This window comes from Schistocerca serialis, chromosome 3 (genome assembly GCF_023864345.2).
Source record: "Schistocerca serialis cubense isolate TAMUIC-IGC-003099 chromosome 3, iqSchSeri2.2, whole genome shotgun sequence".
NCBI lineage: Eukaryota > Metazoa > Arthropoda > Insecta > Orthoptera > Acrididae > Schistocerca > Schistocerca serialis.
The window spans coordinates 263,505,885-263,531,681 of NC_064640.1; the positions used below are offsets into that span (position 1 = coordinate 263,505,885).

At 43.3% G+C, this 25,797-nt stretch overlaps 1 protein-coding gene across 3 annotated transcripts in view; it reads left to right on the forward strand.

The window, feature by feature from the left end:
• Positions 1–25,797, forward strand: part of LOC126470037 (steroid receptor RNA activator 1) — a 59,263-nt gene that overhangs the window by 16,001 nt on the left and 17,465 nt on the right. For all 3 annotated transcript variants that reach the window (XM_050097529.1, XM_050097530.1, XM_050097528.1), the window contains exon 3: positions 19,866–19,971. In XM_050097529.1, the coding sequence (XP_049953486.1) occupies positions 19,866–19,971 (106 nt within the window). The remainder of the gene's footprint in view (positions 1–19,865; positions 19,972–25,797) is intronic.

The following is a 25,797-nucleotide window of genomic DNA, read 5'->3' on the forward strand; positions in this document are numbered from 1 at the left end:
AAGATGACACCCACCAGTGGCTGAATTGCCAGAAAGCAGTTGGTCGAAGGGCTTCACGATCATCCTCAGTCCTGGAGACTGAATCAGTGAAGCCCTTCCAGCCAGAGGAACCCAAGGAACAGCATGAGAAATTCAGAAAAAAGACCCCCAAGACCAAGGGAATTGCAGTGGCACCCACCCCAACTCTGGCTACAAGTTCTGCATCAGAGGACGAGGTGAAGATTCTGGCATCCACTGAGGACCTAGCTCTTGCCAGTCACTCAGACACAATGGATATAGCCTGTTAGTAAATAAGTCGGTGGCAGCAGGTGACCCTGAGGTGTAGACTGCCTCATTGAGTGCTTCATGCCTTCCCAGTCTCACGATCATGTCGTCCTCCAGTGGAATTGTGGCAGTTTTTTCCACCACCTGGCTGAGCTGTGGCAACTGTTAAGCTTTACACTTGCTTTCTGCATTGCCCTCCAGGAAAGCTGGTTCCCGGCAATGTGGACCCCTGCCCTTCACAGTTGCTGGGGATATTACAAGAACCATAGTGAATATAATAGTGTGTCAGGTGGAGTTTGTGTTTATGTCCTGAACTCAGTATGTAGTGAACCTGTTCCCCTTCAAACTCCTCTTGAAGGTGTGGCTGCCAGGAGGATGCGGACGAGGCAGGAAATAACTGGCCACGGTAGAGATGTCGAAAATTTACTGTCCCATCTCGGCCTCTGCCTCTTAAATACTGGGGTTGCCACACATTTCACTGTGGCTCATGGTAGTTACTTGGCCATTGATTTATCAGTTTGCAGCCCAGGACTTCTCCCATCTATCCACTGGAGAGCACATGACAACCTGTGTGGTAGTGACCACTTCGCAATCTTCCTGTCACTCCCCCAGCGTCATGCCCATGGACGCCTACCCAGATGGGCTTTAAACAAGGCAGACTGGATAGCCTTCACCTCTGCTGTCACTGTTGAATCCCCCCGCCCGCCATAGTGGTGCCATTGATGTTGTGATTGAGCAGGTCACTACAACAATAGTTTCTGTGGCAGAAAATGCGATCTCTAGGGCTCCCCCAGCAAAAGACAGCCCCTTGGTGGTCGCTGGAAGTCGTTGAGGCAATTAAAGTGTGTCGGTGAGCTCTGCAGTGACATAAGCACATAACAGCACCCTTACATAGAGCACCTAATAGCCTTTAAGCAGATCCGCATCCATGTTCAGCTGCTTATAAAACAACGAAAACAGGAGTGTTGGGAGAGGTACGTGTTGATCATTGGGTACCATACATCACCTTCCCAAGTCTGGACAAAGACCGGAGGTCTTTGTAGGTATCAGACCCCAACAGGTGTCCCTGGCATTAACATCAATGGCGTGCTCCCTACCGATGCAAACGGTATTGCGAGCACTTTCCTGAGCATTATGCTTGAGCCTCTGTGTCCGAGAACTACCACCCAGCATTTCACACCCTCAAACGGTTGATGGAAAGGAAAGTCCTCACGCCACAGTGAACCATATAACTCCCCATTTACAGAGTGGGAGCGCCTCAGTGCCCTTGCACATAGCCTCGACACAGCTCCTGGGCTGGATTGGATCCACAGTCAGATGATAAAAGATCTCTAATCCCACTATAAGCGATATCTCCTTGCCATCTTCAACCGGATCTGGTGTGATGGCGTCTTTCCATCACATTGGTGGGAGAGCACCATCATTCCGGTGCTAAAACCGGGTAAAAATCAGCTTGATTTGGATAGCTATTGGCTCATCAGCCTCACAAACGCTCTCTGTAAGCTGCTGGAACGTATGGTGTGTCAGAGTTTTGGTTGGGTCCTGGGTCTCTCTACCACTGATAATCTTGTGTCCCTTGAGTCTGCCATCCGAACAGCCTTTTCCGGCGATGTCTTATCCTTGCCACATTGCATGAGTGGGGTCTCCGGGCCCTGCTCCTGATTTTTATCCAAAACTTCCTGTCGCTCCATACTTTCCATGTCCAAGTTGGTTCCTCCCATAATTCCCCCTGTATTCAGGAGAATGGCGTTCTGCAGGGCTCCGTATTGAGTGTGTCTCTATTTTTAGTGGCCATTTACAGCCTAGCAGCAGTTGTGGGGCCGTCGGTCTCCTCTGTATGCGGATGACTTATGCATTTCGTATTGCTCCTCCAGTACTGGTGTTGCTGAGCAGCGCCTACAGGGAGCCATTCACAATGTGCAGTCATGGGCTCTAGCCCACGTTTCCAGTTCTCGGCTGCGAAGTCATGTGTTCATGCACTTTTGTTGGCGTTGTACCATTCATCCAGAACCTGAACTTTGTCTTAATGACGATCCGCTCACTGTAATGGAGATGTATCAGTTCTTAGGACTGGTTTTCGATGCTCGATTCACTTGGCTACCTCACCTTCACTGGCTTAAGCGGAAGTGCTGGCAGCACCTCAATACTCTCCGCTGCCTGAGCAACACCAACTGGGGTGCAGATCGCTCTACGCTGCTGCAACTCTACAGAGCCCTTGTTCAATCCCACCTTGACTATAGGAGTCTGGTTTATGGTTCGGCGGCACCCTCAGTGTTGCATTTACTCGACCCAGTGCACCACTGTGGTGTTTGCCTAGCAACTGGAGCTTTTAAAACGAGTCCGGTGACCAGTGTCCTGGTTGTGGCCGGAGTCTCTCCATTGTGGATCCAACGTGCACAACTGCTCGCCAGTTATGTTGCACATATTCGTAGTTCCCCGAGCATCTAAATTACCGTCTCCTTTTCCCACTGACGGTAGTTCATCTCCCACATCGGCAGCCCAGGTCAGGGCTCATGATTGCAGTTTGCGTGCAGTCCCTTCTCTCTGAAGTGGAGTCCTTCTCTTTATCACCTCTATTTGAGGTCCATTCACGTACACCTCCATGGTGTAAACCTCGGCCGAAGCTTCGCCTGGACCTTTCGCATTGCCCTAAGGACTCTGTTAACCCCTCCACTCTCCGCTGTCACTTCCTCTCGATTCTTGACGTGTTCCAGGGCTCTGAAGTTGTTTACACTGAAGGCTTGATGGCTGATGGTAATATTGGCTTCGGCTATGTCCATAAAGGCCATATTGAACAGCATTCCTTGCCCACTGGCTGCAGTGTATTCACTGCAGAGCTTGTGGCCATATCTCATTCACTTCAGTACATCTGTTCCTGTTCTGGTGATTAGTTTCTTCTCTGTTCTGACTCTCTGAGCAGCTTACAAGCTATCGACCAGTGCTACCCTTGCCATCCTTTGGTAGCAAACATCCAGGAGTCCATCTCTGCCCTGGAATGGTCCAATTATTCAATGGTGTTAGTGTGGACCCCAGGGCACGTCGGAGTCCCAGGCAACAAACTTGCCAACAGGCTGGTCAAACAGGCTACGTGGAAACCGCTCCTGGAGGTGGGCATCTCTGACACTGACCTGCGTTCTGCCTTATGCCAAAGGGTTTTTATGCGTTGGGAGACGGAGTGGCACAACACTATGCACAACAAACTGCATGTCATTAAGGAGACTGCAGATGTGTGGAAGTCTTCCCTGGGGGCTTGTCGCAGTGAATCATTTGTTCTTTGTCAGCTCTGCATTGGTCATACATGGCTCACACCTGGTTACCTCCACCATCACGAGGACCCACCTTAGTGTCGCTGTGGCTCCCAATTGACAGTTGTCCACCTCTTGCTGGACTAGAGCTTTTAGGGTGGAGGTTTTAATGTGTTGCAGAGTGGCTAGCTTCTCCTTTTTTATTTTCATGGTCAGCCAGCCATGGCAATCTGCTTTCTTGTTTTTACTCTCGTCTCCCTGTTCCTTGCGTGTCTCTGTGGTTTTCTTTTCCTGATTTGTCTATTGTAGTGTTTGTTGTCCTGTCGTTCTTCTGGTTCTTCCTTTCTCCTGTTATTGTGCCGTATGTCTTCTTTTTTTTCTTCTTTCCCTTGGGTAATTGTTCTATTGGGAACAAAGGACCAATGACCTAGCAGTTTGCTCCTCCCCCCCCCCTCCCCCACCACAACTTTTAAACCAACCAAACATTTCATGAAAGCTCACCATGTGAGCTACCACAATTCTGTGTCGCCCTCACGGGCTCAGCATTCATTTGCTGGGTACAGGTTTGGCTGCACTGGGATTCCAGAGTTGTGGAGTGGTAAGCGCCGCCAGTCCCCTGTCACTGTAAGCTCTGGGCATGCTTCAGCGACCACCATCCAGTGCAGCGGTGGGACATTGTGTGTGTCAGGGAACAGGGATCAGTCTCAAGGTGTGCTGTGCGCTGATGAGATGCGTGGCTGTTGAGGTGGAACAGTCATTAGCAGGAAACCTCTGGGGAACCTGCCACACCTCAGCTGTATGAGGCTTACACAGGCACGCGAGGCTCTGTCTGAGTGGACCCTTATTTCCCTAGCTGCTTGTCGGACTGAGAGGGAACCCTCGAAATCATCTTCTCCTCCTCCCAGCGGGAGAGGTGTACCACTTGGGAGTATTCACACCCACTCATCAAAAAGGATGAGGGAGGCAAGTCATCCTGGTAATAAGAATACTTTGGACTGCAGTAACAAGGCTCATGGAGTCGTGAGTAGCAGCTTGTTTCTGGTGATAAAGAGGAAGGTGGGGACGTTTGAAAAAGTGTCCCCCTTATATATCCATAAGGGTTTGGAAGGCCGTGCTTGAACATTAAAATCTATAAAATCATTGCATAATGGCTCATTATTGGTTGAAAGTAACAGGTCAAAGCAGGTAGAACTTCTTAAGAAATCACAGACACTGTTGAGCTGCGCACACCTCTTTCAACTCCAGTAAGGGTGTTGTCACTTTCCAAGGTGTCATGGACATAGCAGAACTGAAGCAAGAATGGTTCATTGTCACATTCAATTCTCCACTACCCTTTCTGTAGTGGATTTTTAAGCCTTCCTTCTGCTTTTAGTTTCTCCAATTTTATGACTTTCGTTCCCATCGCTGCTGGTTTCCATTTTCGGTTTTTTACTGTTTCCTAAGTCATGGACCGGGCGCTAATGACCATAGCAGTTTTGCGCCCTAAAACCAAAACCAAAACCAAAATTCTCCAATACTGCCTGAACGTCTTAGACTTAATGTTCGACCTTACATTTCAAACCCTATGCGATGCTATAAATGTCAGCATTTCAGCCATACAACCATGAGTTGTGGAGGTGAAACGATCTGCGGGAACTGCAGAAAAGCCACTCATGATGCTGGGACTGACTGCCCGTCTCCAGCAATCTACCTCAACTGCTCTGGGAACCACCCAGTCTGGAGCTGAGACTGCCCTGTTTTTGCTGAAGAACGCAAAATACAGGAGGTAAAAGTGACGAAGCAGATCCCCTACGTTGAAGCCAAAAAAGAATATAAGGTGATGAAACCCCCATCTTTGCCACCTCATATTGTTCCATGGTGCAGGAACCTATTCCCAAGGCAGACACTTTGACACAGATGACACCTAGTGTGCCTGTAGCCACGACAAGCATCTGCACTAGCACGTCTACATGTCAAGGAAAAAAGAGTAAGGGCAAAGCAATCCAGGCAGCTGTACCAGGAACAGCAGTCCCGCAGCAAGCATCCAGAAGGTGCAAGAAAAACAGAGTTCCTCTCAACACCCCCTTTCCCCCTCATCCTCGAAGGGATAGGGTGCAGGGAAAGGCTTAAGACATTCAGGTCAAAAGCTGTCGCAAGTGCCCTGAGACATCATTCTTTCCTGTCTCACTGATGGGGAGAACATCATGGAGTTAGATACCTCGGATCAAGGCAGCCCCTCCACACCCCTCACTCTACGGGTGCTTCAGCTTCCCAGTGCAAAGGTAGGGGTAAGGTAAAACCGCACTGATGACATGGCTTCCATCACACCCCTTGTGCTTTTGATTACAAGAAACTCATTTTAAAGATATAGATGTCCCTTTGCTACAGGGATATACACTATACCGCAAGGATAACCAATTGGGGGAAAGGGCCAAGGGAGGTGTTGCAGTGTTTGTCAATAATGCGCACCACTCCTCTTCTCTCCCCTCGGCTACTGCCCTGCAAGCAGTTGCAGTTCAAATTCAGCGTGTTGAAGGATCACTGTTCGGTCACTGTATTTACTTCTGCAAGATGCAATAGACTCTGAGGCTCTCCCGGATCTTATTTCACAAATCCCGTGACCAGTCCTCCTCATGGGAGACTTCAATGCCCATCATGTTGTGTGGGGCTTGACCAATATGTGCCCTCGGGGTCGGGTTTTGAAGGGCCTCATCATGTCTCACGAGCTGTGCATCCTTAACACAGGTACTCGCAAACATTTCTCTACTGCTGCTGCGTCATTCTCAGCCATCAACCCCTCTTTCTGTTCTCCTGCCCTCGCTGACTGTTCAGTGAGAGGTCATTGACAAACTTCATTCCAGTGACCACTTCCAAATCCCCCGTCACCTCGTAAATAGCTCATCATGTGAAGTTAAGCCACTAAAGCGGATGGTCAGCAGGGCTAACTGGATGCATTCCAGCCAGCTGGTTGTGTTCAAACACTGCAACAGCATCAAAGGATGGGTGGACCACATCACATGAGTGATGATCCATTGTGCCGCTGACCTCTTCATGCCACAGTCCTCAGGTCGTCCTATGAGACAACCAGTATCTTGGTGGACAGATGAGTGCCGTTCTGCGATCCAGGAAAGGCATGTGCCTCTTAGACATTTTAAATGCTGGCCAACATAAGACAACTTTAGGGCCTTACGAGTCACGAAGGCCAAGGCTCGAATTAAGAAGAGTAAGAAAAGGTCATGGCCAGTGTTCCTCGACTCCATCAATCGTTCCACTTCTATAAAATTATGGGAACCCATCTGGAGGATGCAGTGCTGAAACAGGGGTGCCTCCAAACAACACCCAAGCACATTGCTCAGATGCTGGCCAAGCATTTTGCACAAACTACTGCCAATGCAAGCCTGGATCCGGCATTTTGTCGCTACTGTGTGAATATGGAGAGGAAAAAGTTGAACTTCAGGTCCAACAGTTCTGAGGCCTACAACTCCCCTTTCTCTATGTGGGAGCTCAAATTGGCACTGACTGAGATTCATGACGGTGCACCTGGTCACGACCAAATCTGGTACTGCATGCTTCAACATTTGCTAGCAGCATCGAAGGAAATTCTCTTCGAATGTTGTAATCTAATATGGCAGCCAGGCAACTTCCCAACTCGAGGGACGCAATTCTGATCCCTCTCCTCAAACCAGGAAAGGACTGCATGTGTCCCAGTAGTTATCGGAGTATCGCCTTAACGAGCTGTGTAGGAAATACCATGGGGTGAATGGTTAGCCATCGTCTGGTCTGGTTGTTAGGAACCAAGCAAATCCTTAGCCGCTATCAGTGTGGATTCCGAAGATTTCAGTCCACTGTCGACAATCTGACCCTCCTAGCTTTGATATAAGTAAGACATATGGTACTACTTTCAGATACTGTATTCTCACACAACTGCATCAATAGGGCTTTCATGGCCACCTCCCCATCTTCATTCGGTCTTTCCTGCCTCAGCGGTTTTTTAGGACTCAAGTTGGTGATTTGAACATGAGAATGGTGTTCCTCAGGGCAGTGTTTTAAGTGTTACCCTGTTTGACATAGCCACCAACAGCATCACATCTACGGTAAGGAATCCTGTATAGTGCTCCTTATTTGTAGACAATTTTGCTGTTTTTGTTCCTCCTCCAGTGGTTGTGTGTGTGTGTGTGTGTGTGTGTGTGTGTGTGTGTGTGTGTGTGGGCGCGCGTGCGCGCGCACACACATTTTAATCATTCTTGTTGTCTTATTACTTTGCCTGCCTTGGATATGGGGGACACCATCCTACATTTTAGAGACACGCAATGGTTTATGAGCCTCATTTTTGACTCCTGATTGTCATGGTTGCCACATCTGCAAGACCTGAAAGCCAGAACCCTGAAGGCACTGAACATCATCAAGTACCTTAGCCACAGGTCTTGGAGCGGACAGGGCCCGTCTCCTTCAATTTCATTGGGCTTTTGACCGTTTGCGGCTGGAATACGGGTGCACGGGGTACGGGCCAGCGAGGCCCTCTTACTTGCGGATCATTGATGCTGTCCATCATGAGGGGATTCGGCTGGCCATGGGTGCCTCTGGGACCAGTCCCATACCTAGCATCTGTGCTGAGGCGGGGGAACTGCCACTTACCATCTGGCACCAGATCCTCATGGTGTGTCAGTTCCTTGCAGCTCCAACTTCACCCACGTACCATACTGTTGCTCATCCACCTGTGGAATGCTTTGTGGTGGTACAGGAGAGGTAGCACGTCTGCTTCCATTTTTAATGTGATATTCTCTGATATTTTATCTGAGTATCATGGCCATGTAGCTCTTCTTATGGATGGATCTAAGCAGAGGGCTCTGTTGGTTTCTCTGTCATTTTCCCATATCATGTCCTCAAGGTAAGACTGCCATCATAATTTACTGTCTTAGATGCAGAATTATATGCGATCTTGCGAGCACTGGTGTAGATGAGGCGTTCTCCCGGTGTCAGATTTCTCTTCTGCTCAGGTTCTCTGAGTGCCCTTTACTCTCTCCTATGTTTGTACCCGGCAGGTACAGTACCCCAGAGTATCAAGGATGCCCTCCTCCAACAACGACAACTGGTGAAGACCATGTCTTTCTGCTGGGTACCTGGGCACATTGGAATTGTGGGGAACGAAAGGGCAGATTGGGCAACGAAGGAGGCGTGCCTTGATCAAAAATGGTTCAAATGGCTCTGAGCACTATGGCACTTAACTGCTGAGGTCATCAGTCCCCTAGAACTTAGAACTACTTAAACCTAACTAACCTAAGGACATCACACACATCCATGCCCGAGGCAGTATTCGAACCTGCGACCGTAGTGGTCGCACGGTTCCAGACTGTAGCGCCTAGAACCGCTCGGCCACTCCAGCGTGTTGTGATCCTCAGGTGTTTCGGTGTGCTGTCCCCTTGCATGCTATCACCTCACAGTTGATGTACGAAGTCATGTGTTGGTGGGAAGACAAGTGACTGTCAGTGACCGATAACAAGCTCTGTCCCATCAAGCTGACAACTCGGCCGTGGAGTACTTCCTTCTTACTCGTCTTTGCATATTCCACAGCTCTATGATGCATGGATTCTTACTATGACGAGAGGACTCTCCAATGTGTGATGCTTGTGGTGTGCAGACCACAGTGTGTCACATTTCATTGCACTGCATTTTATCTGCCGACCTGTGAACTGCGGTGGGTTTGCCGGCTGATCTCTAGTCTATTTTATGTAATAATCAAACAAATGTGGTTAAGGTTTTAAAGTTTTGTGAATTGTCCAACGTTTCTAACAAGATTTTAGGGAGATATTCTTAATGTGTCAAAGGGTGGCTGGCTCACCCTAGTTTTTTGCAAGTGCTCAGCCAGTTGCATTTTCCTGTCAATGTAGGCTTTCCCAGTGTATACTGCTGATGATATCTTCTCGGGCTTCCATTTGGGTAACTGCGTCGAAAATCTGCAGATTTTTGACGCAGTTACCCAGATGGAAGCCCGAGAAGATTTCATCATCATTTCCCTGTGCCTTTCATTTAGTTCTTCTGTGTTTTGTTTTCTCTGTGTTTTAATTTCTTGGTTGGCTATCTTCTCTCCTAATTGGTTTTAGTGCATGTGAGAGTGCATGTGATACAGAGTGACTGTGGTCATTTCGAGTGCATGCGTGTACAACACTTTTAGTTCATCTCCACATTCATTTCTTTTAAGAAGTGTAAGGGCACTGATGACTTTATTGTTGGGCACCCATTAGATCCAAATGTGCGCGTGCCCACACACACACACACACACACACACACACACACACACACACACACACACACACGAGATTCTCTGTTGGAGATGACCACCCTCCCTGATCTAAGAAATGGGCTTTCCTAATTAAGAAATCCAAAATTCAGAAACTTACTGTCCCCAATCACCTCTCATATTTTGAAACTTGGAAGTAGTCTCATTGGTATCGGCTTTTGCCACTGCCGTGGCATGGTCATCAACAGTACCTCGAGTATTTACTCCCATGGGTTCCTATAGAACCATCTTTGAAAAAACAGTATCCTCATATGGAACCGTCTGTTGTCAGGATTTCTTTTTAGGAAACCCCCTCTCCAGAAATCTACGGACCAGTGACACAACAGATGCCAATGGCTGAAGGAATCACGGACTGCTGGCCCTAGGCCAGCTCGCTACTCTTAATTTCCTACTTCCACAGCAGATAAGACCTCACAAGAGTGCTGACCCTCTAAATTAGTTAGAGATAGAGAATAATTCTTGGGAGAAGACTAATCCATTGACTCAGGAGGTGCCAGATCCTCCCACACCACTGAACACTGAAGCAATCTTTTCCGATTGTTATTCCATCCCCACAAGTGACAGACAGTGGTCTTGGGTGCAACTTGTACTCCTGGCCTCCTTAACTTGATACTTCAATGGAACAGCAATGGATATTACTGTCACGAGCCAGAACTACAATTAATGCCATCAGTGGAGCTGCAATTGATATTACTGTTACCAGCCAGAACTACAACTAGTGCCCTCTTGTTCTGTGATCTGTGTTGCTCTCCAAGGAATGTATTTCACTGATGTCAATTCTCCATCTCTTTGAGGTTACAATGCACTCCGATTGAACAGTACTGATCCCGAGAGAGCTTATGGAGGGGTCTGTTTATTGGTTAGTACAGATGTCAGTGAGTGGAGTCCCCCTAGTACCACACTGGAAACAGTTACAGTGTGAGTGATCCCAGCAATCACTGTAACATTGATTTACTCCTGGTACTTATTTACCTTGCGATGACCTCTGCCCCCACCCCCACCCCCACCACCACCACCACCACCACCACCACCACCACCACCACCACCAAAAACAACAACAACAACAACTACTACTACTACTTTCTTCTACTTGAGGGTTCTCAATGCACACCACCACCACCACCACCACCTGTGGAGGAATCCACTTCATTGTCTGATTAACAAAGTTCTTTCTGATCTCTGTCTATGCCTTGCCAATGATTGTACTCATATCCACCTATGGCATGTTTATGGCTATTGACCTTACTCTCTTTTTTCCCCAATCTTGTGGCTTCACTGCATTGGTCATTGTATGACAATCTTTATGATAGCTATGATGTTGCAGTGATCCTTTCTTGGCATTGCCCTTATGGACCAATTGCCATGTTGAGGTCTCTGAAAAGCCAACTGGCTGTTGTATATCTTTGATGTCACTTCCACCCCCCCCCCCCTCCTCCTCCCCTGTATTGGACCACTTTCACCAGTGGCCAGTACCATGGTGAATCAAAGACATTTCAACAGATCTTAAGGACTGACAAAGAGCCCTGCAATGTCTCAAGTGACATCCTTCACCAACCGCCCTCATCACTTATGTGACTCAATGCAAAGGCTCACTAATTAACTGAAGGCAGTAAGAAGAAATACAGGGAGTGCTGTGTGTCCTCCTTGGGAATATATGCCACTTCATCCCAGATATGGACCAATCTCCATAGTTAACTGTGCCACGAAAGGTAACAATGGTTCTGGGTCTCCTCATTCATGGGGGTATTTCTACTGATGAGTCAGCTCTTACTGATCACCATATCATCCACTTTGTGACAGTGTCCACATCCTCTACCTACCTGGAAGCCTTTCTAAAGCTTAAATGACAAGTTAAAGACATCCCTCTTTTCTCCCCCCCCCCTCCCTTCCACACACACACACACACACACACACACACACACACACACACACACACTGAATTATGTAATCAATCTTTCATTGATTGAGAACTGCTTTAGGTTCTTGATTTGTCACACAATATTGCCCCAGTCTCTGATCCAATTCATAATCAGACGATCCAACATTCAGCATCTGAATGTGATCCAGATTCCATCTGCTCAGGGTCTTCAACTGTATTTGGCTAGAAGATGCTTTCCTTTCTCAGTGGATAGATAGCACGATCAACCCTATTTTTAAACCAGGCAATAACCCTACTTCCATTCACACCTGATAACCGATTAATGTCGCTGGTGTGCTCTACAAACTGCTTGAAAGGATGGTAGTCCAACAATTACACTGGGTTGTCAAATCATAGAATTTTTTGTTGTGCTATCAATGTGGCTATCACAATGGATGATTCACAATCGACCATTTGGTTAGGCTGGAAATAGCAGTCCAACAGACTCTCTCCTGAATGCCAACATGTCATGTTAGTTTTTGTTAGTTTTTTTGTCCGGGCATAAAACACGGCTTGGCACTGTCATGTTTTACTTACTCTCATGACTGGGGCTTCCAAGGTTATTTACCAACTTTAGTCAGTTTTTATACCACCGATGGTTTCGAGTTAGAGTGGGTACATGGTTCAACAACTCCCCAGGAGTCCAAGAGAATGGTGTCCATCAGGGCTCCATGCTACATGTGACACACTTTCTCATTGCCATCAATGGGCAAATGACCTCCATCAGACCTATATGTCGAAGAATTTTACATTTGGTATAGTTCCCAGTGTTTAACCTTGGCTGAACGTGAGCTCCAAGGACCCATTTGAAGGGTCTCTGTGTGGAAGCGTTTACGTGGCTTCCATCTCCCTCCCACAAAAACACAAGTTTTGCATTTCTGTGGATTTACCACAGTTCATTGTGACCCAGAACTCTACTTGGGTACCCAGCTCTTGGACATTTTTGTGCAGCCTTGATTTTAGGTTCTCAGAAAAAAAAGCTAACGTGGCTTCCCCATAGTCATGAACTAAAGACTAGTGTCATGCAAAAGCTAAGCTCTCTTTACATCCTGGCCCATATACCTGCTGGGGCATGGATTGCACTACTCCACTCCATATTTACTGGGTACTGGTCTTGTCCAAACTGGACTATGGTTGACAGGTTTATGGCTCAGCACCGCCTTTGTTTTGAAATTATTCGATGTAGTACATCATTATTTAGTAAGACTGATCACCGACATGTTTTGGACTATCCCATAGACAATCTCCTGGTCACTAATGGCTGATGCACGTGCCTAGTAGGCAGGAGACCTGGGTTCGATTCCTGGCCTTGGTTCAAATTTTTGATCTTCGCTTCAAAGTTTATATAAATAAAATCATATCTGTATGAGACCAGTAAGTCACTGAAAATGTGTCATTTCGTTTGTGTAAGCCTCTACGAAATCTCTTTGTATCCCATTTAATAAGAGTTTGCTGTGTGTTTCTGCACACTGCTGCTTGGTTAGTACCCAGACCATGAGTTATGACCAATCTATTTCAGTGATTCAGGTTTTGGTGGTCCACATGATCTCTCAGCTTCTCTTGCTCTCAGTTTTTCAGGAGTATCAAGGTGCCACCATCATTCATACTGACAGCTCAAAATGCAAGGATAGTACAGGATATGTGTTTACATCTGTCACTGGTCAGGAACAATATTTGTTGCTGGGAATGTTTAGCACCTTCACAGCTGATAGTAATTAACAGAATTCTACGTTTTATGGAAAATACCACCCTCAACCACGTTTTAATTTGTAGCGACTCAGTGAGTGGTCTCCAACCTCTTGTTCAGTTGTTCTCTAGTTTCTCTGTCATCTCAGGTATTCACTTTCTGGTCTCTGACTTTTATTGCACTGCCTGATCTGTTGTCTTTCTGTGGGTCCCAAGCAATATGGGTATCCCAGGGAATGGTTAGAGGAGTAATTACTCACCCAACATTTGTTTTGATGATCCCAGGCAATGGCTTGTGGGTGCAAATAGGACCTCTACTCACTTGGAGATGGAGCAACTTCTGGTAGGCTACTGCCCCCTTTAATAAACTCCACACTTTCAGGTAGATAATAGAAGCATGGCACTTCTTCCATTCCTCCCAGAAGGAATCTACTATCCTATGCTGCTTCCATATCAGTCATACCAGATTAGCCCATAGTTTTTCTCATGAAATGAGCTGCCCCCACATTGCAGTTGAATTGAAGGGGCAGCCATAGTTGTCTTCGTACATACATATGGATTGTCCTTTCAGGATGATTTTTAAATTACTTACCTGAAGTTATGCTCGAAAATCTGGTTTAAGACAAATACTCCCTTAAGGAAGTATTTTAGGTCTAATCCTATTTTCTCTTACCATTAATAGTGTAACATCCTTCGTAATGACTCCAGCTCAATATATTCTTAATTTACTTGGCCTGCAAATGACTGGTATCATGTCAAGTTTTAAAAAAAGTTCATGAAATTTGTGGGCCTCGTATTTCATTCCTAGCTGTCATGTTTATCAAACCTAAGGCATGGAAAATCTTGAACTGCCTTATTTACATGTGTCTGAGAGCAAGTCAGACATGTCTGCTTCAGTTTTTGTCATCCTGGCTAAGTAATGGTACACTTTTGTAGGATCTGATACCAGTGTAAGCGGGGCATGTTGGCAGCCACGTGACTTCACTGCCTGTCACCAGATTCAAACCTGGGTTCTCTGCTGGGTGTGAGGAAAAGGATGGTGGGGGTATGTCCATGGATGACTCCTGATGACAGAATAACAACATTTACTGATCAACTGCAATACATTGGTTGTGGGCTCTCTGGGCGAGGTTTGCTTCCACTTGTAATATTCTTTGTGACGACTGAGGTGACTGGCGAATTTTAACGTGTTCCCACTGCTGTGCTGACATAACTCGGATCTGCTGCCTTGACGGTGGCACTCCAGCCTTGAACAGATTTACTGCAGCAGCTGGAACCATGTGCTATGGGCCTCTGTTGTGTTGACGGGTGGGAGGCATGGCAGCCGGACAGGTCACTGCTGTCTGGTGCCCGCAGGCCAGGATCCCCGGCTCCTGCCCCAGTCATGGTGTTTTGTGGTGGCAGTATTCCAGGACGATGGCGACAGTGTGTTACTACAAAGCATCCACGCGATGACTCCCATGACAGGTGGCTGCTCTTTGAGCACAGAGAACACAATTTTTCACGTAACAGTCCACATCTTGCCTATGCATCGTCCACACTCAGCTGGCCAATGAAACATCACTCCCTTCTGTTGTAGCTGCATGAGAGATCATGTAATTTCTGCAAATTTTGGAGCATACTTATGGTAAAAATTCACTAGCCCCAAATAAGATTGCAATTCCTTTAGCTTTGTGGGTGTTGGAAAATTTTGAACAGTCTCAACTAGGTTTGGATTGGTAAGAATTCCACCCTGCCCAGTAATGTGACTCAAATACCGAACTTCTTGCAATACAAAATGACATTTCTCTAAACTCGATGTTAATCGTGCTGCACGCAGACAATCAAACGCTTGGCATAACTGCTCCTGATGTTCAGGAATATTCTTTGAATACATATTTATGTCATCCAGGTATACCATGCACTGTTTTGGTTATAATTCATGTAACACACTATCCAACAGATGCTGAATGGTTGCCATGGTTATTTAAATTCAAAACAGATGGGAATAGATTATCAGGGAATAGATTTTAATGCAGCTACAAAGCGATGGAGATTGTAGATAACATGTTCTTGGCTAACTTGCAGCATCAAATTTGGATAAAATCCTGAGCTTTTTGATGATTTCCTACATGAGCATTGTCTGGGACTAAGTCTGACTCATGAAATTGGCGAGGCTCTCACTTTTGTGCCCAGAGGAAGGCATCCGATTGGCTATGTTATGTTGCGAAGATGGTGGGTGCTGATGTCATATTGTGTACGTCCATAAATTATATTTGCACTTGCTGTCCTGTGTCACTTGCAGTGTCACCGTGTACATCAGGAGGTAACTATGAGAAGTATTCCATCACACTCTTTCTTTTTCAAGTGCACACTTCAATGCCTTATAGAAATCAAGCCATAGTCTAATTTCCAATGCTTCCATTATCACAGAATACCAATAACTTATTGTGTGACTCGGAATTCTCATACATTCAAACATAATGTTGTGTTTATTTAACTTACTATGCTTGGCCACCACCGATTTTTCAAAATTCCTGTATTTAAGGTCCCATTGATATTCACCACAGTGATCAATAATAGTCTGTATTGACTGCTCTGCATAATTGCTACCACACAACAGTTTGCAACATTTCTTTAGTTTTCGAGAATGACTGGAAGACTGGTGTGATTCCTTGCCTGTTTAGGACTCGACCCATCTTCCAAGTTCTTGCACCACAGAACTTGTGTGCTGATGCTCCTGGCTTGATTGAACAATATCATATCTTGAATTCCTCGATAACACTGACCCAATATAGTGGACAAAATACCCATTACTTCTAAATATCATCATCAGAGGAATAATCTTTGAGCTGAGGTGGTCCTTGCCTGAAAAAGTCATGGCTCTGTGTATCAGGGTGTTCATCCTAGCTACTGTCTCAGCCAGCTAGTGAAAGCTACACTTATTGAGATATAGGTCCATATGCATCTGTTTTCAGTACACAGAATGGTCAACCGGACTACCTGCCTTTCATTCAACCAACACAAGGCGACTTCCCATTCTTTCATGTCCACTGTAAATTTTATGTTTGGATGTACACTGTTCATGTGGTCAATGAGCTGCTGAACTGCCTAACTGTCATGTGACCAGATTAAAATTGTATCATTAATATATCTGAAAGAGCAGAATAGATAGGCGGGGGCACTGCTCGACACTTGGTCATCAGAATCCTCCGTGAAAAGAATGCTGGTGACAGCAGCAAATCCACATTTGTTCCATTAGTTGTTTCACAGTAATTTCAACCATACAAAAAGTAGGCCTACATCATCTCAAAGTGAGTTGAAACAGTTTTAAAATTTCAGGGGAGCCATAAATAGCCAATAGTTTTAATTTATTTCTGCTTGTACCTACATAAAAAGGGAGACTACATCGTGAGTGACTGGGATTTTACATGGGGCTATCTTAATCTTCTTTATGATATCAGTGAACAGTTTTGTGTTATTAATGTGATGTCTATAGTGCTCAACTACAGGCACCAATAATTTAACCAGCCTGTATGTAGGAGAGCTGATCACTAACATTTGGTCTCACTGGTATGCCATCTTTGTGTATTTTAGGCAGTCCTTTGTGGCATGGGTTCTCTTGGTCTTAAGTTATTCATAGGTTTGTCAGAATTTTGGCTTTTCTGACAAACTTTGAATGATTTAAATCTAACTTTATGTTTGACGTGGGAAAAATTTATCAAAAAATAAAGATGATGTGACTTACCAAACGAAAGCGCTGGCAGGTCGAAAGACACACAAACAAACACAAACATACACACAAAATTCAAGCTTTCGCAACAAACTGTTGCCTCATCAGGAAAGAGGGAAGGAGAGGGAAAGACGAAAGGATATGGGTTTTTAAGGGAGAGGGTAAGGAGTCATTCCAATCCCGGGAGCGGAAAGACTTACCTTAGGGGGGAAAAAAGGACGGGTATACACTCGCACACACACATATATCCATCCACACATATACAGCCACAAGCAGACTTGGTCTTTAAATATGTCTGCTTGTGGCTGTATATGTGTGGATGGATATGTGTGTGTGTGTGTGTGTGCGCGCGCGAGTGTATACCCGTCCTTTTTTCCCCCTAAGGTAAGTCTTTCCGCTCCCGGGATTGGAATGACTGCTTACCCTCTCCCTTAAAACCCACATCCTTTCGTCTTTCCCTCTCCTTTCCTCTTTCCTGATGAGGCAACAGTTTGTTGCGAAAGCTTGAATTTTGTGTGTATGTTTGTGTTTGTTTGTTTGTGTGTCTTTCGACCTGCCAGCGCTTTCGTTTGGTAAGTCACATCATCTTTGTTTTTTGATAAATTTTTCCCACGTGGAATGTTTACCTCTATTATATTAACTTTATGTTTGAACATACGATATTGCTGGCTCGTACATAAAACTATTAGGGCTTTTTGATAAGAGAAACAGTGGAAATTAAACTACCTCTTGATTTTTACAGTGCATGGATGTGTGCTTTTGACAAAGAAAGAGCACAGAGAAAGACTTATCATAATGTACCGCTTCATGTAAGTAGAGGTACTGCAGGCGATGGTGGACAGAAAGTACAAACATAATTGATGGACACAGGTAGTGCCACCTCAGCATGCACCATCTCCATGACCTATTCTAGCCATATGTCATCCTTGGGTATACAAGTGGAAACCTTACCAGTTTCATGACAGTCAGACTTAATCCCTGACGATGATGAAGGAGGCAGTCATTGAAAACTTGGAATTTTATCCAGATTTGATGTGGCATATTAAACAAGATGTTAATGTGTTATTAAGGTGGCTGCTTCATATAGATTTTGTTTGTAACTGAGCTACAGTTTACAAGTTGTTATTTTAACCCTTAATTTGTCATTTTGTAGAGGACGTACATGACAAAACTTATTGTACTCAAACTGAAAACCCCTCGAGTTCTAAAAAAATCCATCATATCTATTTCAGATTTTATTTACCAAGAAGGTTTCAATAAAAAGTGTGATCATAATATTGTAACATCTTTATGAATGTAAATGTCAATATGTTCATAATTTTGTACAATCTCCAGTGGAAATATTTTTTGGGTGTGTATGTAAATTGCTATGGAGTGGATACTAACTAATGAATTTTTAGCTCAGGGACTGGACAGTATTTAAATTATAAAATATAATTATTCACCACAACTTTACAATTTCTATCCTGTTCTGATGAATTCTCTCAAACCAAGTGTATTACACTAGTATCATGAATTCTTCCTTGTATCAAAAGCAGCAAAGGAGTCTGTTCCCTAGCTTGTCTCTCAGACCATATTAACTTAGACAGCAAATATTGCCAGATTATTATTGTTTCCACTCATCTTTAACATGAATGACATGATTGGCTTCTGCAGCAAGATTGTGACGTTTATGCAGTGTGATCAGAAATGAGAGACATTACCCAAACTTACAGACTCATATTTTGTGCTAGTATTCCATTTCCCATTGATGCTTTATAATGTACTTGTCAGACCCTATTACAACCTGAGAATGCTAGTACTGCTGAAGGTTCCTTCCTGTGTCAGCAGTCTCCTGTAAAATGGTACCATTACCCCTGCCCCTGCTTCACAGTATCGCATATTGCAGCCCCACTACTGGAAATATGAGAGATGATTCACATCATCTAGTCTGCAAAATCTGTTTACGGAGAAAACACCTAATTTCCTGATTCTGATTATGCCTTTGTATCCTTGCCTCCCAAGATATGTTCAAACTTAATGGATTGCAGTCTGTCCTTGGATATATTTTCAGCTCCTACTATACTTGTGATTTTACATGGCAGTATTTTCTTCTCATTTTCCTCTTCACAACTCTCTTCCACTGAGCAAGGTGGTGCTGTGGTTAGCACACTGGACTCGGATTCAGGAGGACGATTGTTCAAATACCCATCTGACCATAAAGATTTGGGTTTTCCATAATTTCCCTAAATCATTCTAGGAAAATGCAGGGGCACAGCCGATTTCCTTTCATATTCTTCCCTAATCTAAGATTGTCTCTAATGACATCAGTAATGGTACATTAAATGTTGATTTTGATTGAGTCTACTGCTTCTGTTTTGGTAGTTATTATTTTTCAGTTTACCTTGCTTGGTTTCCTTCAGTCCTTGTTTGTATATATTTTTATCATTCATTGTTTTCTAAAATTAGCATTTTTTCTGTTTTTTCACTCTTTCTTATAATTCACCTGCAGTGCATTAATAATATCCTGGAAGTTGGATCTTTACTCTTACAGACCTTGATTTTAGACTCACCACCACCACCACCACCACCACCACCAACAACAACAACAACAATAATAATGGTTCAAAAAGACGGAAGAAAACGTCTTCTACATATCTGCACAAGCTGTACTTCATTTGTACTCTCTATTGTTGATAAGTAAATGATCTTATGTGTTAAACTGCATTTTTTTTTTTTTACTTTCATATTTTGAATTTAGGGTAATTTAAAATGTTTTTTCAGGATATGAAATATGACTTCAAGATGAGAATTAAATGTTTTGAGTCTCAGTGGAAAGAAAATAAATTTCCAGCAGATTTAAAAGAAAAATTGCTAAGGCTCTCTGAAGGTAAGCTGTGAAATGTATTTTTCATTTCTTTGACGCAATGTGATTAAATTTATGATGTTATGCACTGCAATATGTAGTGATGTGTGTGTAAGGGAATTTGAATATGTGTCATGCATCTGCAGAAATTGGTAAGGAAGCTTATAATATTGAGGCAACCGAAATGTAATATGAATAACTGAAATCTCTGTATGAAAATAAATAAAACTGGCCAATTTATGAAATATCTTCATTGTTGAGCCATCTGTCACAAATAGAAACAGTTAATAGTTTGCAGTGATTTAAATGTGAATTTCTTAAAAGAAATCTAATGAACTGGAAGCCTCATTCAACTGTTATAGTCAAATTTGATTAATGAATATTTCAGCTCGTGTATAGAAAGATAACAGGACCCTGATTGTTTACATTCTCATAGTGGTCAGACTGAAAAAAAATTGGTTAACACCATAGTTAATGCCCTATGCCTCTGACCATGAGGGGCAACTAGTGAAAATGAACTATGTAGCTCTGAGACATGTTAATAGAAAATTTTGAGGTTTATTAATACCAGACTACCATTATTAAAAGCCTGATAAAGGTGAAATAGGATGAGGCACCATAGGAACAGAGATGCTAACGTGAAACTTAGTCTGTTCCATATTAAAGTAATGATGTTACAATGAACTGGTGTGGATCATTGGTAACAAAAGAGGGTGTAAAGTAGTGCAGAACAATTCCTACAATGTTGGAAGTAGAGATAGTTTTGCACCTAGGTAGGAATCATGCATTCAGTCTAACAGAGTTCAGTTTTACTTCTTCTCCTATTTCTTACATATGTAATGTGTTGAGTCAGTCCAATGGTGGGTGCCGAGGAATAGGTGGGTGCCGAGACAGAAAGCAAACTGACTGGAAGCACATGTAATATTTATCTAAAATTATTTAATTAACATTCCTTGGCAAGTCCAAATAGTAACCTACAATAGTCCATTACATAGGCACATTCATATAAACAATTACAGTAACAGAGGTACTGACTGGTAACATTGCGAAGGCTCAAAGTGAACTCCACGAAGGCTCAAAGTGAACTCCACAGTTAGAGTGGCTGGCGTCAGTGCGACATCTTCTTAAGGCGGCTTGATGGTGGTGCAGCAGAGGGTGTGTCTACAAGCCAGCCATGGATTAGCAGGGCAGTCACATGTGTTAGTGCCAACCTCTGGATGTAGAATGTTAGGCATGGTGTCACTAGTGTATGACACCGCATAATGACCTACTTGACATTCATCAAGCATAATTGGTACTTTCAGCAGATGAAAAAAGTGTTATAATTTAGTCTGTTGGAGACTCCAACAGAAGACATTGTTAAGTGTCTTTCAAAGAATTAGGAACTGGCTTTCAGGGATTTGCCATTTACATTAGAAAAAAATTGCAGTTCATTAATTAATGTACAACAAATAGAATAACACCGTAAGTTGATGTTGTGCATTAATAGGGTAGAATGTTCCAGATTTTTCTTATTCGTATTGATGAAAACTGGAAGTGCGAAAAGCCTGGTATTGAGCTTCTCAACAGCTAAGTTTAGAAATGTTTTAGAAACAAATATTTAACATCTTTACATATTTCCACTCACAAATGTCTTAATTCAACACGTAAGGAGAAATTAGTGAGTGCACAAAAGCAAACAGTGAGAAAAAATTTCAAAAATAGTTCAACATATGTTAGTAATACCCACAAGCACAACACTAAATGGAAAAAAAATACTTTTCATAGCTCATTACTACAGCTAGAAGTGTTTCAGTTTAATATGCAGCCACAAAAGTATTTGATCTTGTGTCCAACAGTTGCACTGTTGCTGTCATCAGAAATTTTTTTTTCCCTTGTCTAACATTGTCTGGAAAGTCATTAATGTATATCAGATATGTTAGTAAGCACCCATCCCAGAACCTGGGGCATGGTACCCTGACCTAATTTTCATTGGGCATTGCTGATGATGGGATACTTTCGGAAATGACTGCTCAAAGTATAGTTTAAATATTGTACAGAACTTAGACAATTTTGCTTCTACATTATTTTCTTTTCACACTTCATCCCAGCTTTTGTCTAACAGTACCCTTGACAAATCTTGAATTTGGGTTTAGACAGAGCTCTTTTGTATGTTTGATGGAGACTTGAAACTGTAATGTTTACATGTGTAAAAAACTAGCTTTTGCTTAAAATGTAGCACAAATTACCCAGTTTATGTTCATCCAGTGTTTCATGATGAGAGCACTCGTTGATGTCCAACAAACTTTCAGCATAATTTGAAGCCTTTCCTAAGCTTTTTCTCACTTATTACTTAAAGCAAATATTTAACACACTAACTTATTTGTAACCAAATGTTTGAAGCTGTTTTATATGTGGGATTTAGATTCTTTAAAGAATTGGTTGTTTACTGATGGGTCCTCAAATGCTGCCATGATGGTCTCATCTGTATTAACGTGTATGGGATCTGATAAATGTTTCACTAAAAAATTCACTTTATTTGAAGCTTGTGCTGTCTGCATCCTTTGTGCTTTGTGTTTCAGATGTGATCAAAATTAGTCATGGTCAGTTCCTCGTATTCCTAATTTTTCTAGTTTCTTAATAGAATTTTATGGCCAACAGTGTCGGAGGCCTTTGACAGATCTAAAAATATACTTGTGACACATTCATCCTTGTCTAGTACACCAAGTACCACTATTTCTAACCTCTACTATAGCTGATTCTGTACTTCTGTTACTCTGGAAACTAAAGTGTGCTTCACTGAGGTGGTTATATTTATTTTACGAGGTGCATTCAAGTTCTAAGGCCTCCGATTTTTTTTTTCTAATTAACTACTCACCCGAAATCGATGAAACTGGCATTACTTCTCGACGTAATCGCCCTGCAGACGTACACATTTTTCACAATGCTGACGCCATGATTCCATGGCAGCGGCGAAGGCTTCTTTAGGAGTCTGTTTTGACCACTGGAAAAGCGCTGAGGCAATAGCAGCACAGCTGGTGAATGTGCGGCCACGGAGAGTGTCTTTCATTGTTGGAAAAAGCCAAAAGTCACTAGGAGCCAGGTCAGGTGAGTAGGGAGCATGAGGAATCACTTCAAAGTTGTTATCACGAAGAAACTGTTGCGTAACGTTAGCTCGATGTGCGGGTGCGTTGTCTTGGTGAAACAGCACATGCGCAGCCCTTCCCAGACATTTTTGTTGCAGTGCAGGAAGGAAATTGTTCTTCAAAACATTTTCATAAGATGCACCTGTTACCGTAGTGCCCTTTGGAACGCAATGGGTAAGGATTACGCCCTCGCTGTCCCAGAACATGGACACCATCATTTTTTCAGCACTGGCGGTTACCTGAAATTTTTTTGGTGGTGGTGAATCTGTGTGCTTCCATTGAGCTGACTGGCGCTTTGTTTCTGGATTGAAAAATGGCATCCACATCTCATCCATTGTCACAACGGGCGAAAAGAAAGTCCCATTCATGCTGTCGTTGCGCGTCAACATTGCTTGGCAACATGCCACACGGGCAGCCATGTGGTCGTCCGTCAGCATTCGTGGCACCCACCTAGATGACACTTTTCGCATTTTCAGGTCGTCATGCAGGATTGTGTGCACAGAACCCACAGAAATGCCAACTCTGGAGGCGATCTGTTCAACAGTCATTTGGCGATCCCCCAAAACAATTCTCTCCACTTTCTCGATCATGTCGTCAGACCGGCTTCTGCGAGCCCGAGGTTGTTTCGGTTTGTTGTCACACAATGTTCTGCCTTCATTAAACTGTCGCACCCACGAACACACTTTCGACACATCCATAACTCCATCACCACATGTCTCCTTCAACTGTCGATGAATTTCAATTGGTTTCACACCACGCAAATTCAGAAAACGAATGATTGCACGTTGTTCAAGTAAGGAAAACATCGCCATTTTAAGTATTTAAAACAGTTCTCATTCTCGCCGCTGGCGGTAAAATTCCATCTGCCGTATGGTGCTGCCATCTCTGGGACGTATTGACAATGAATGCGGCCTCATTTTAAAACAATGCGCATGTTTCTATCTCTTTCCAGTCCGGAGAAAAAAAATCGGAGGCCTTAGAACTTGAATGCAACTCGTAGTAATTCATTAGTCTGTCTTCCACAATGAATTCTAGTATTTTTAAGACTGATGATGGCAGGGAGGAGGAGGGGAAGGAGATTAGCATTTACAATGAGGTCATTAGAGACAGAGCACGAGCTTGGGTTAGGAAAGGATGGGGAAGGAAGTCGGCCATGCCCTTTTGAGGAACTATCCTGAAGTGATTTAGGGAAATCACTGGAAACCTAAATCTAGATGGCCAGACGTGGATTTGAACTGTCGTCCTCTCAAATGCAAATCCAGTGTGCTAACCATTGTGCCACCTCACTTGGTAACAGCAGAGAAATAAGCCTTTAGATTACTATATCTTCTGTGTCACCCCTCTTTAGTAGAGGCACAACTCTTCCCTGTTTCAAATACCCTGGTAAATTACATGAGCTGAAAGACTCGTGTTGTTTAATATGGCTTGTATAATGTGTACACATTCTTTAAATACACTGACCTGCACTTCATCTATGCCTGATGATGTCTTATTCTTTTTGAATTTTTGTTATGTTTCGCTGATTTCATGCTCTGCAATGCTAACATCATTGTACTTGCCACATAATGTTTTATTGGGACGACATCTTGCTGCGGGAATTTTTGTTGTTGTTTCTCTGCTGTACCTGAAAGATTTTCATTCAGAAAATTTGGTAGTTTGTGTGTATCATTTATTGACCTACCCATGTCTTTATCTGTAAATGATTGTAAAACAAGAAACAGGGAAACCAAATCCCAACCTTATAGGTCGCTTTACTTTTATTTTCAGCATTTAGTATTGTTTTGTCATTTACTGACATTTTTTGTGGCATGCAACATTTTCCTGTAAATCTTTTGTATCTTTGAGAACAATTTTTGAACTCTGACTCACTATGCGTTCTTCTTATGGAACTGAGATATTGCATGGTATGGTGAGTACTTTCTTATACTCATTTTCATTTGTCATTGCTGGTGATTAAGATACTTTTGGAAATGACTGCTCAAACTACAGTTTAAATATTGTACAGAACTTAGATAATTTTGCTTATACATAACTTTCTTTACCATAATTTTCTTTACACATTTCATCCCAGCTTTGCTCTGACAATACCACTGAAAAATCTTGAATTTTGGGTTTAGAAAGAAATTTTTTGTATGCCTGCTGTGTTGATGAGTTTATCCAATGCAAATTTTAATTTTAAGTGGTCAAAGATCATTAACATGTACTACACAGAGTTCCTTGGGTATATTTGTAACAACATATCTGATTACTGAAGTTTTTGTTACCTTTGTTGACCATCTGTCTCGTGCTAAGATTGTGAAGAATGTTAATGACTCTGCTACTGGTTTCATCCACGATATTTATGTTTATATTTGTCTCAACATAATGCTACTATGTTCTTGGTCATTGAAACTTTATCCAAACCTCAGTTAATTTTTTAGAAAAGGTTTCTCTGTTTGAACTAGGTGATTGGTACACACAAGGAATGATCATTCTATTATCTGTTAATTCAGTACCTGCTATGTTAATCACTCAAGAGGTCTTGTGATCTTGAGTCGAGGCCAAATATAAATTGGGTACTACCTCTGCTAGGAATATGCCTCCCTGACGTATAATTTACAAGTTCAACAAATTCTTTGTAGTTTTGTGGCTCAGCCCCTATGTTTTCAACTTTGAGATCTAGTTCATTTCTGAAAGCCTTCCATTTTGCTTTAACGAAGTTAAAACAGTATTTGAAAGGTTCACT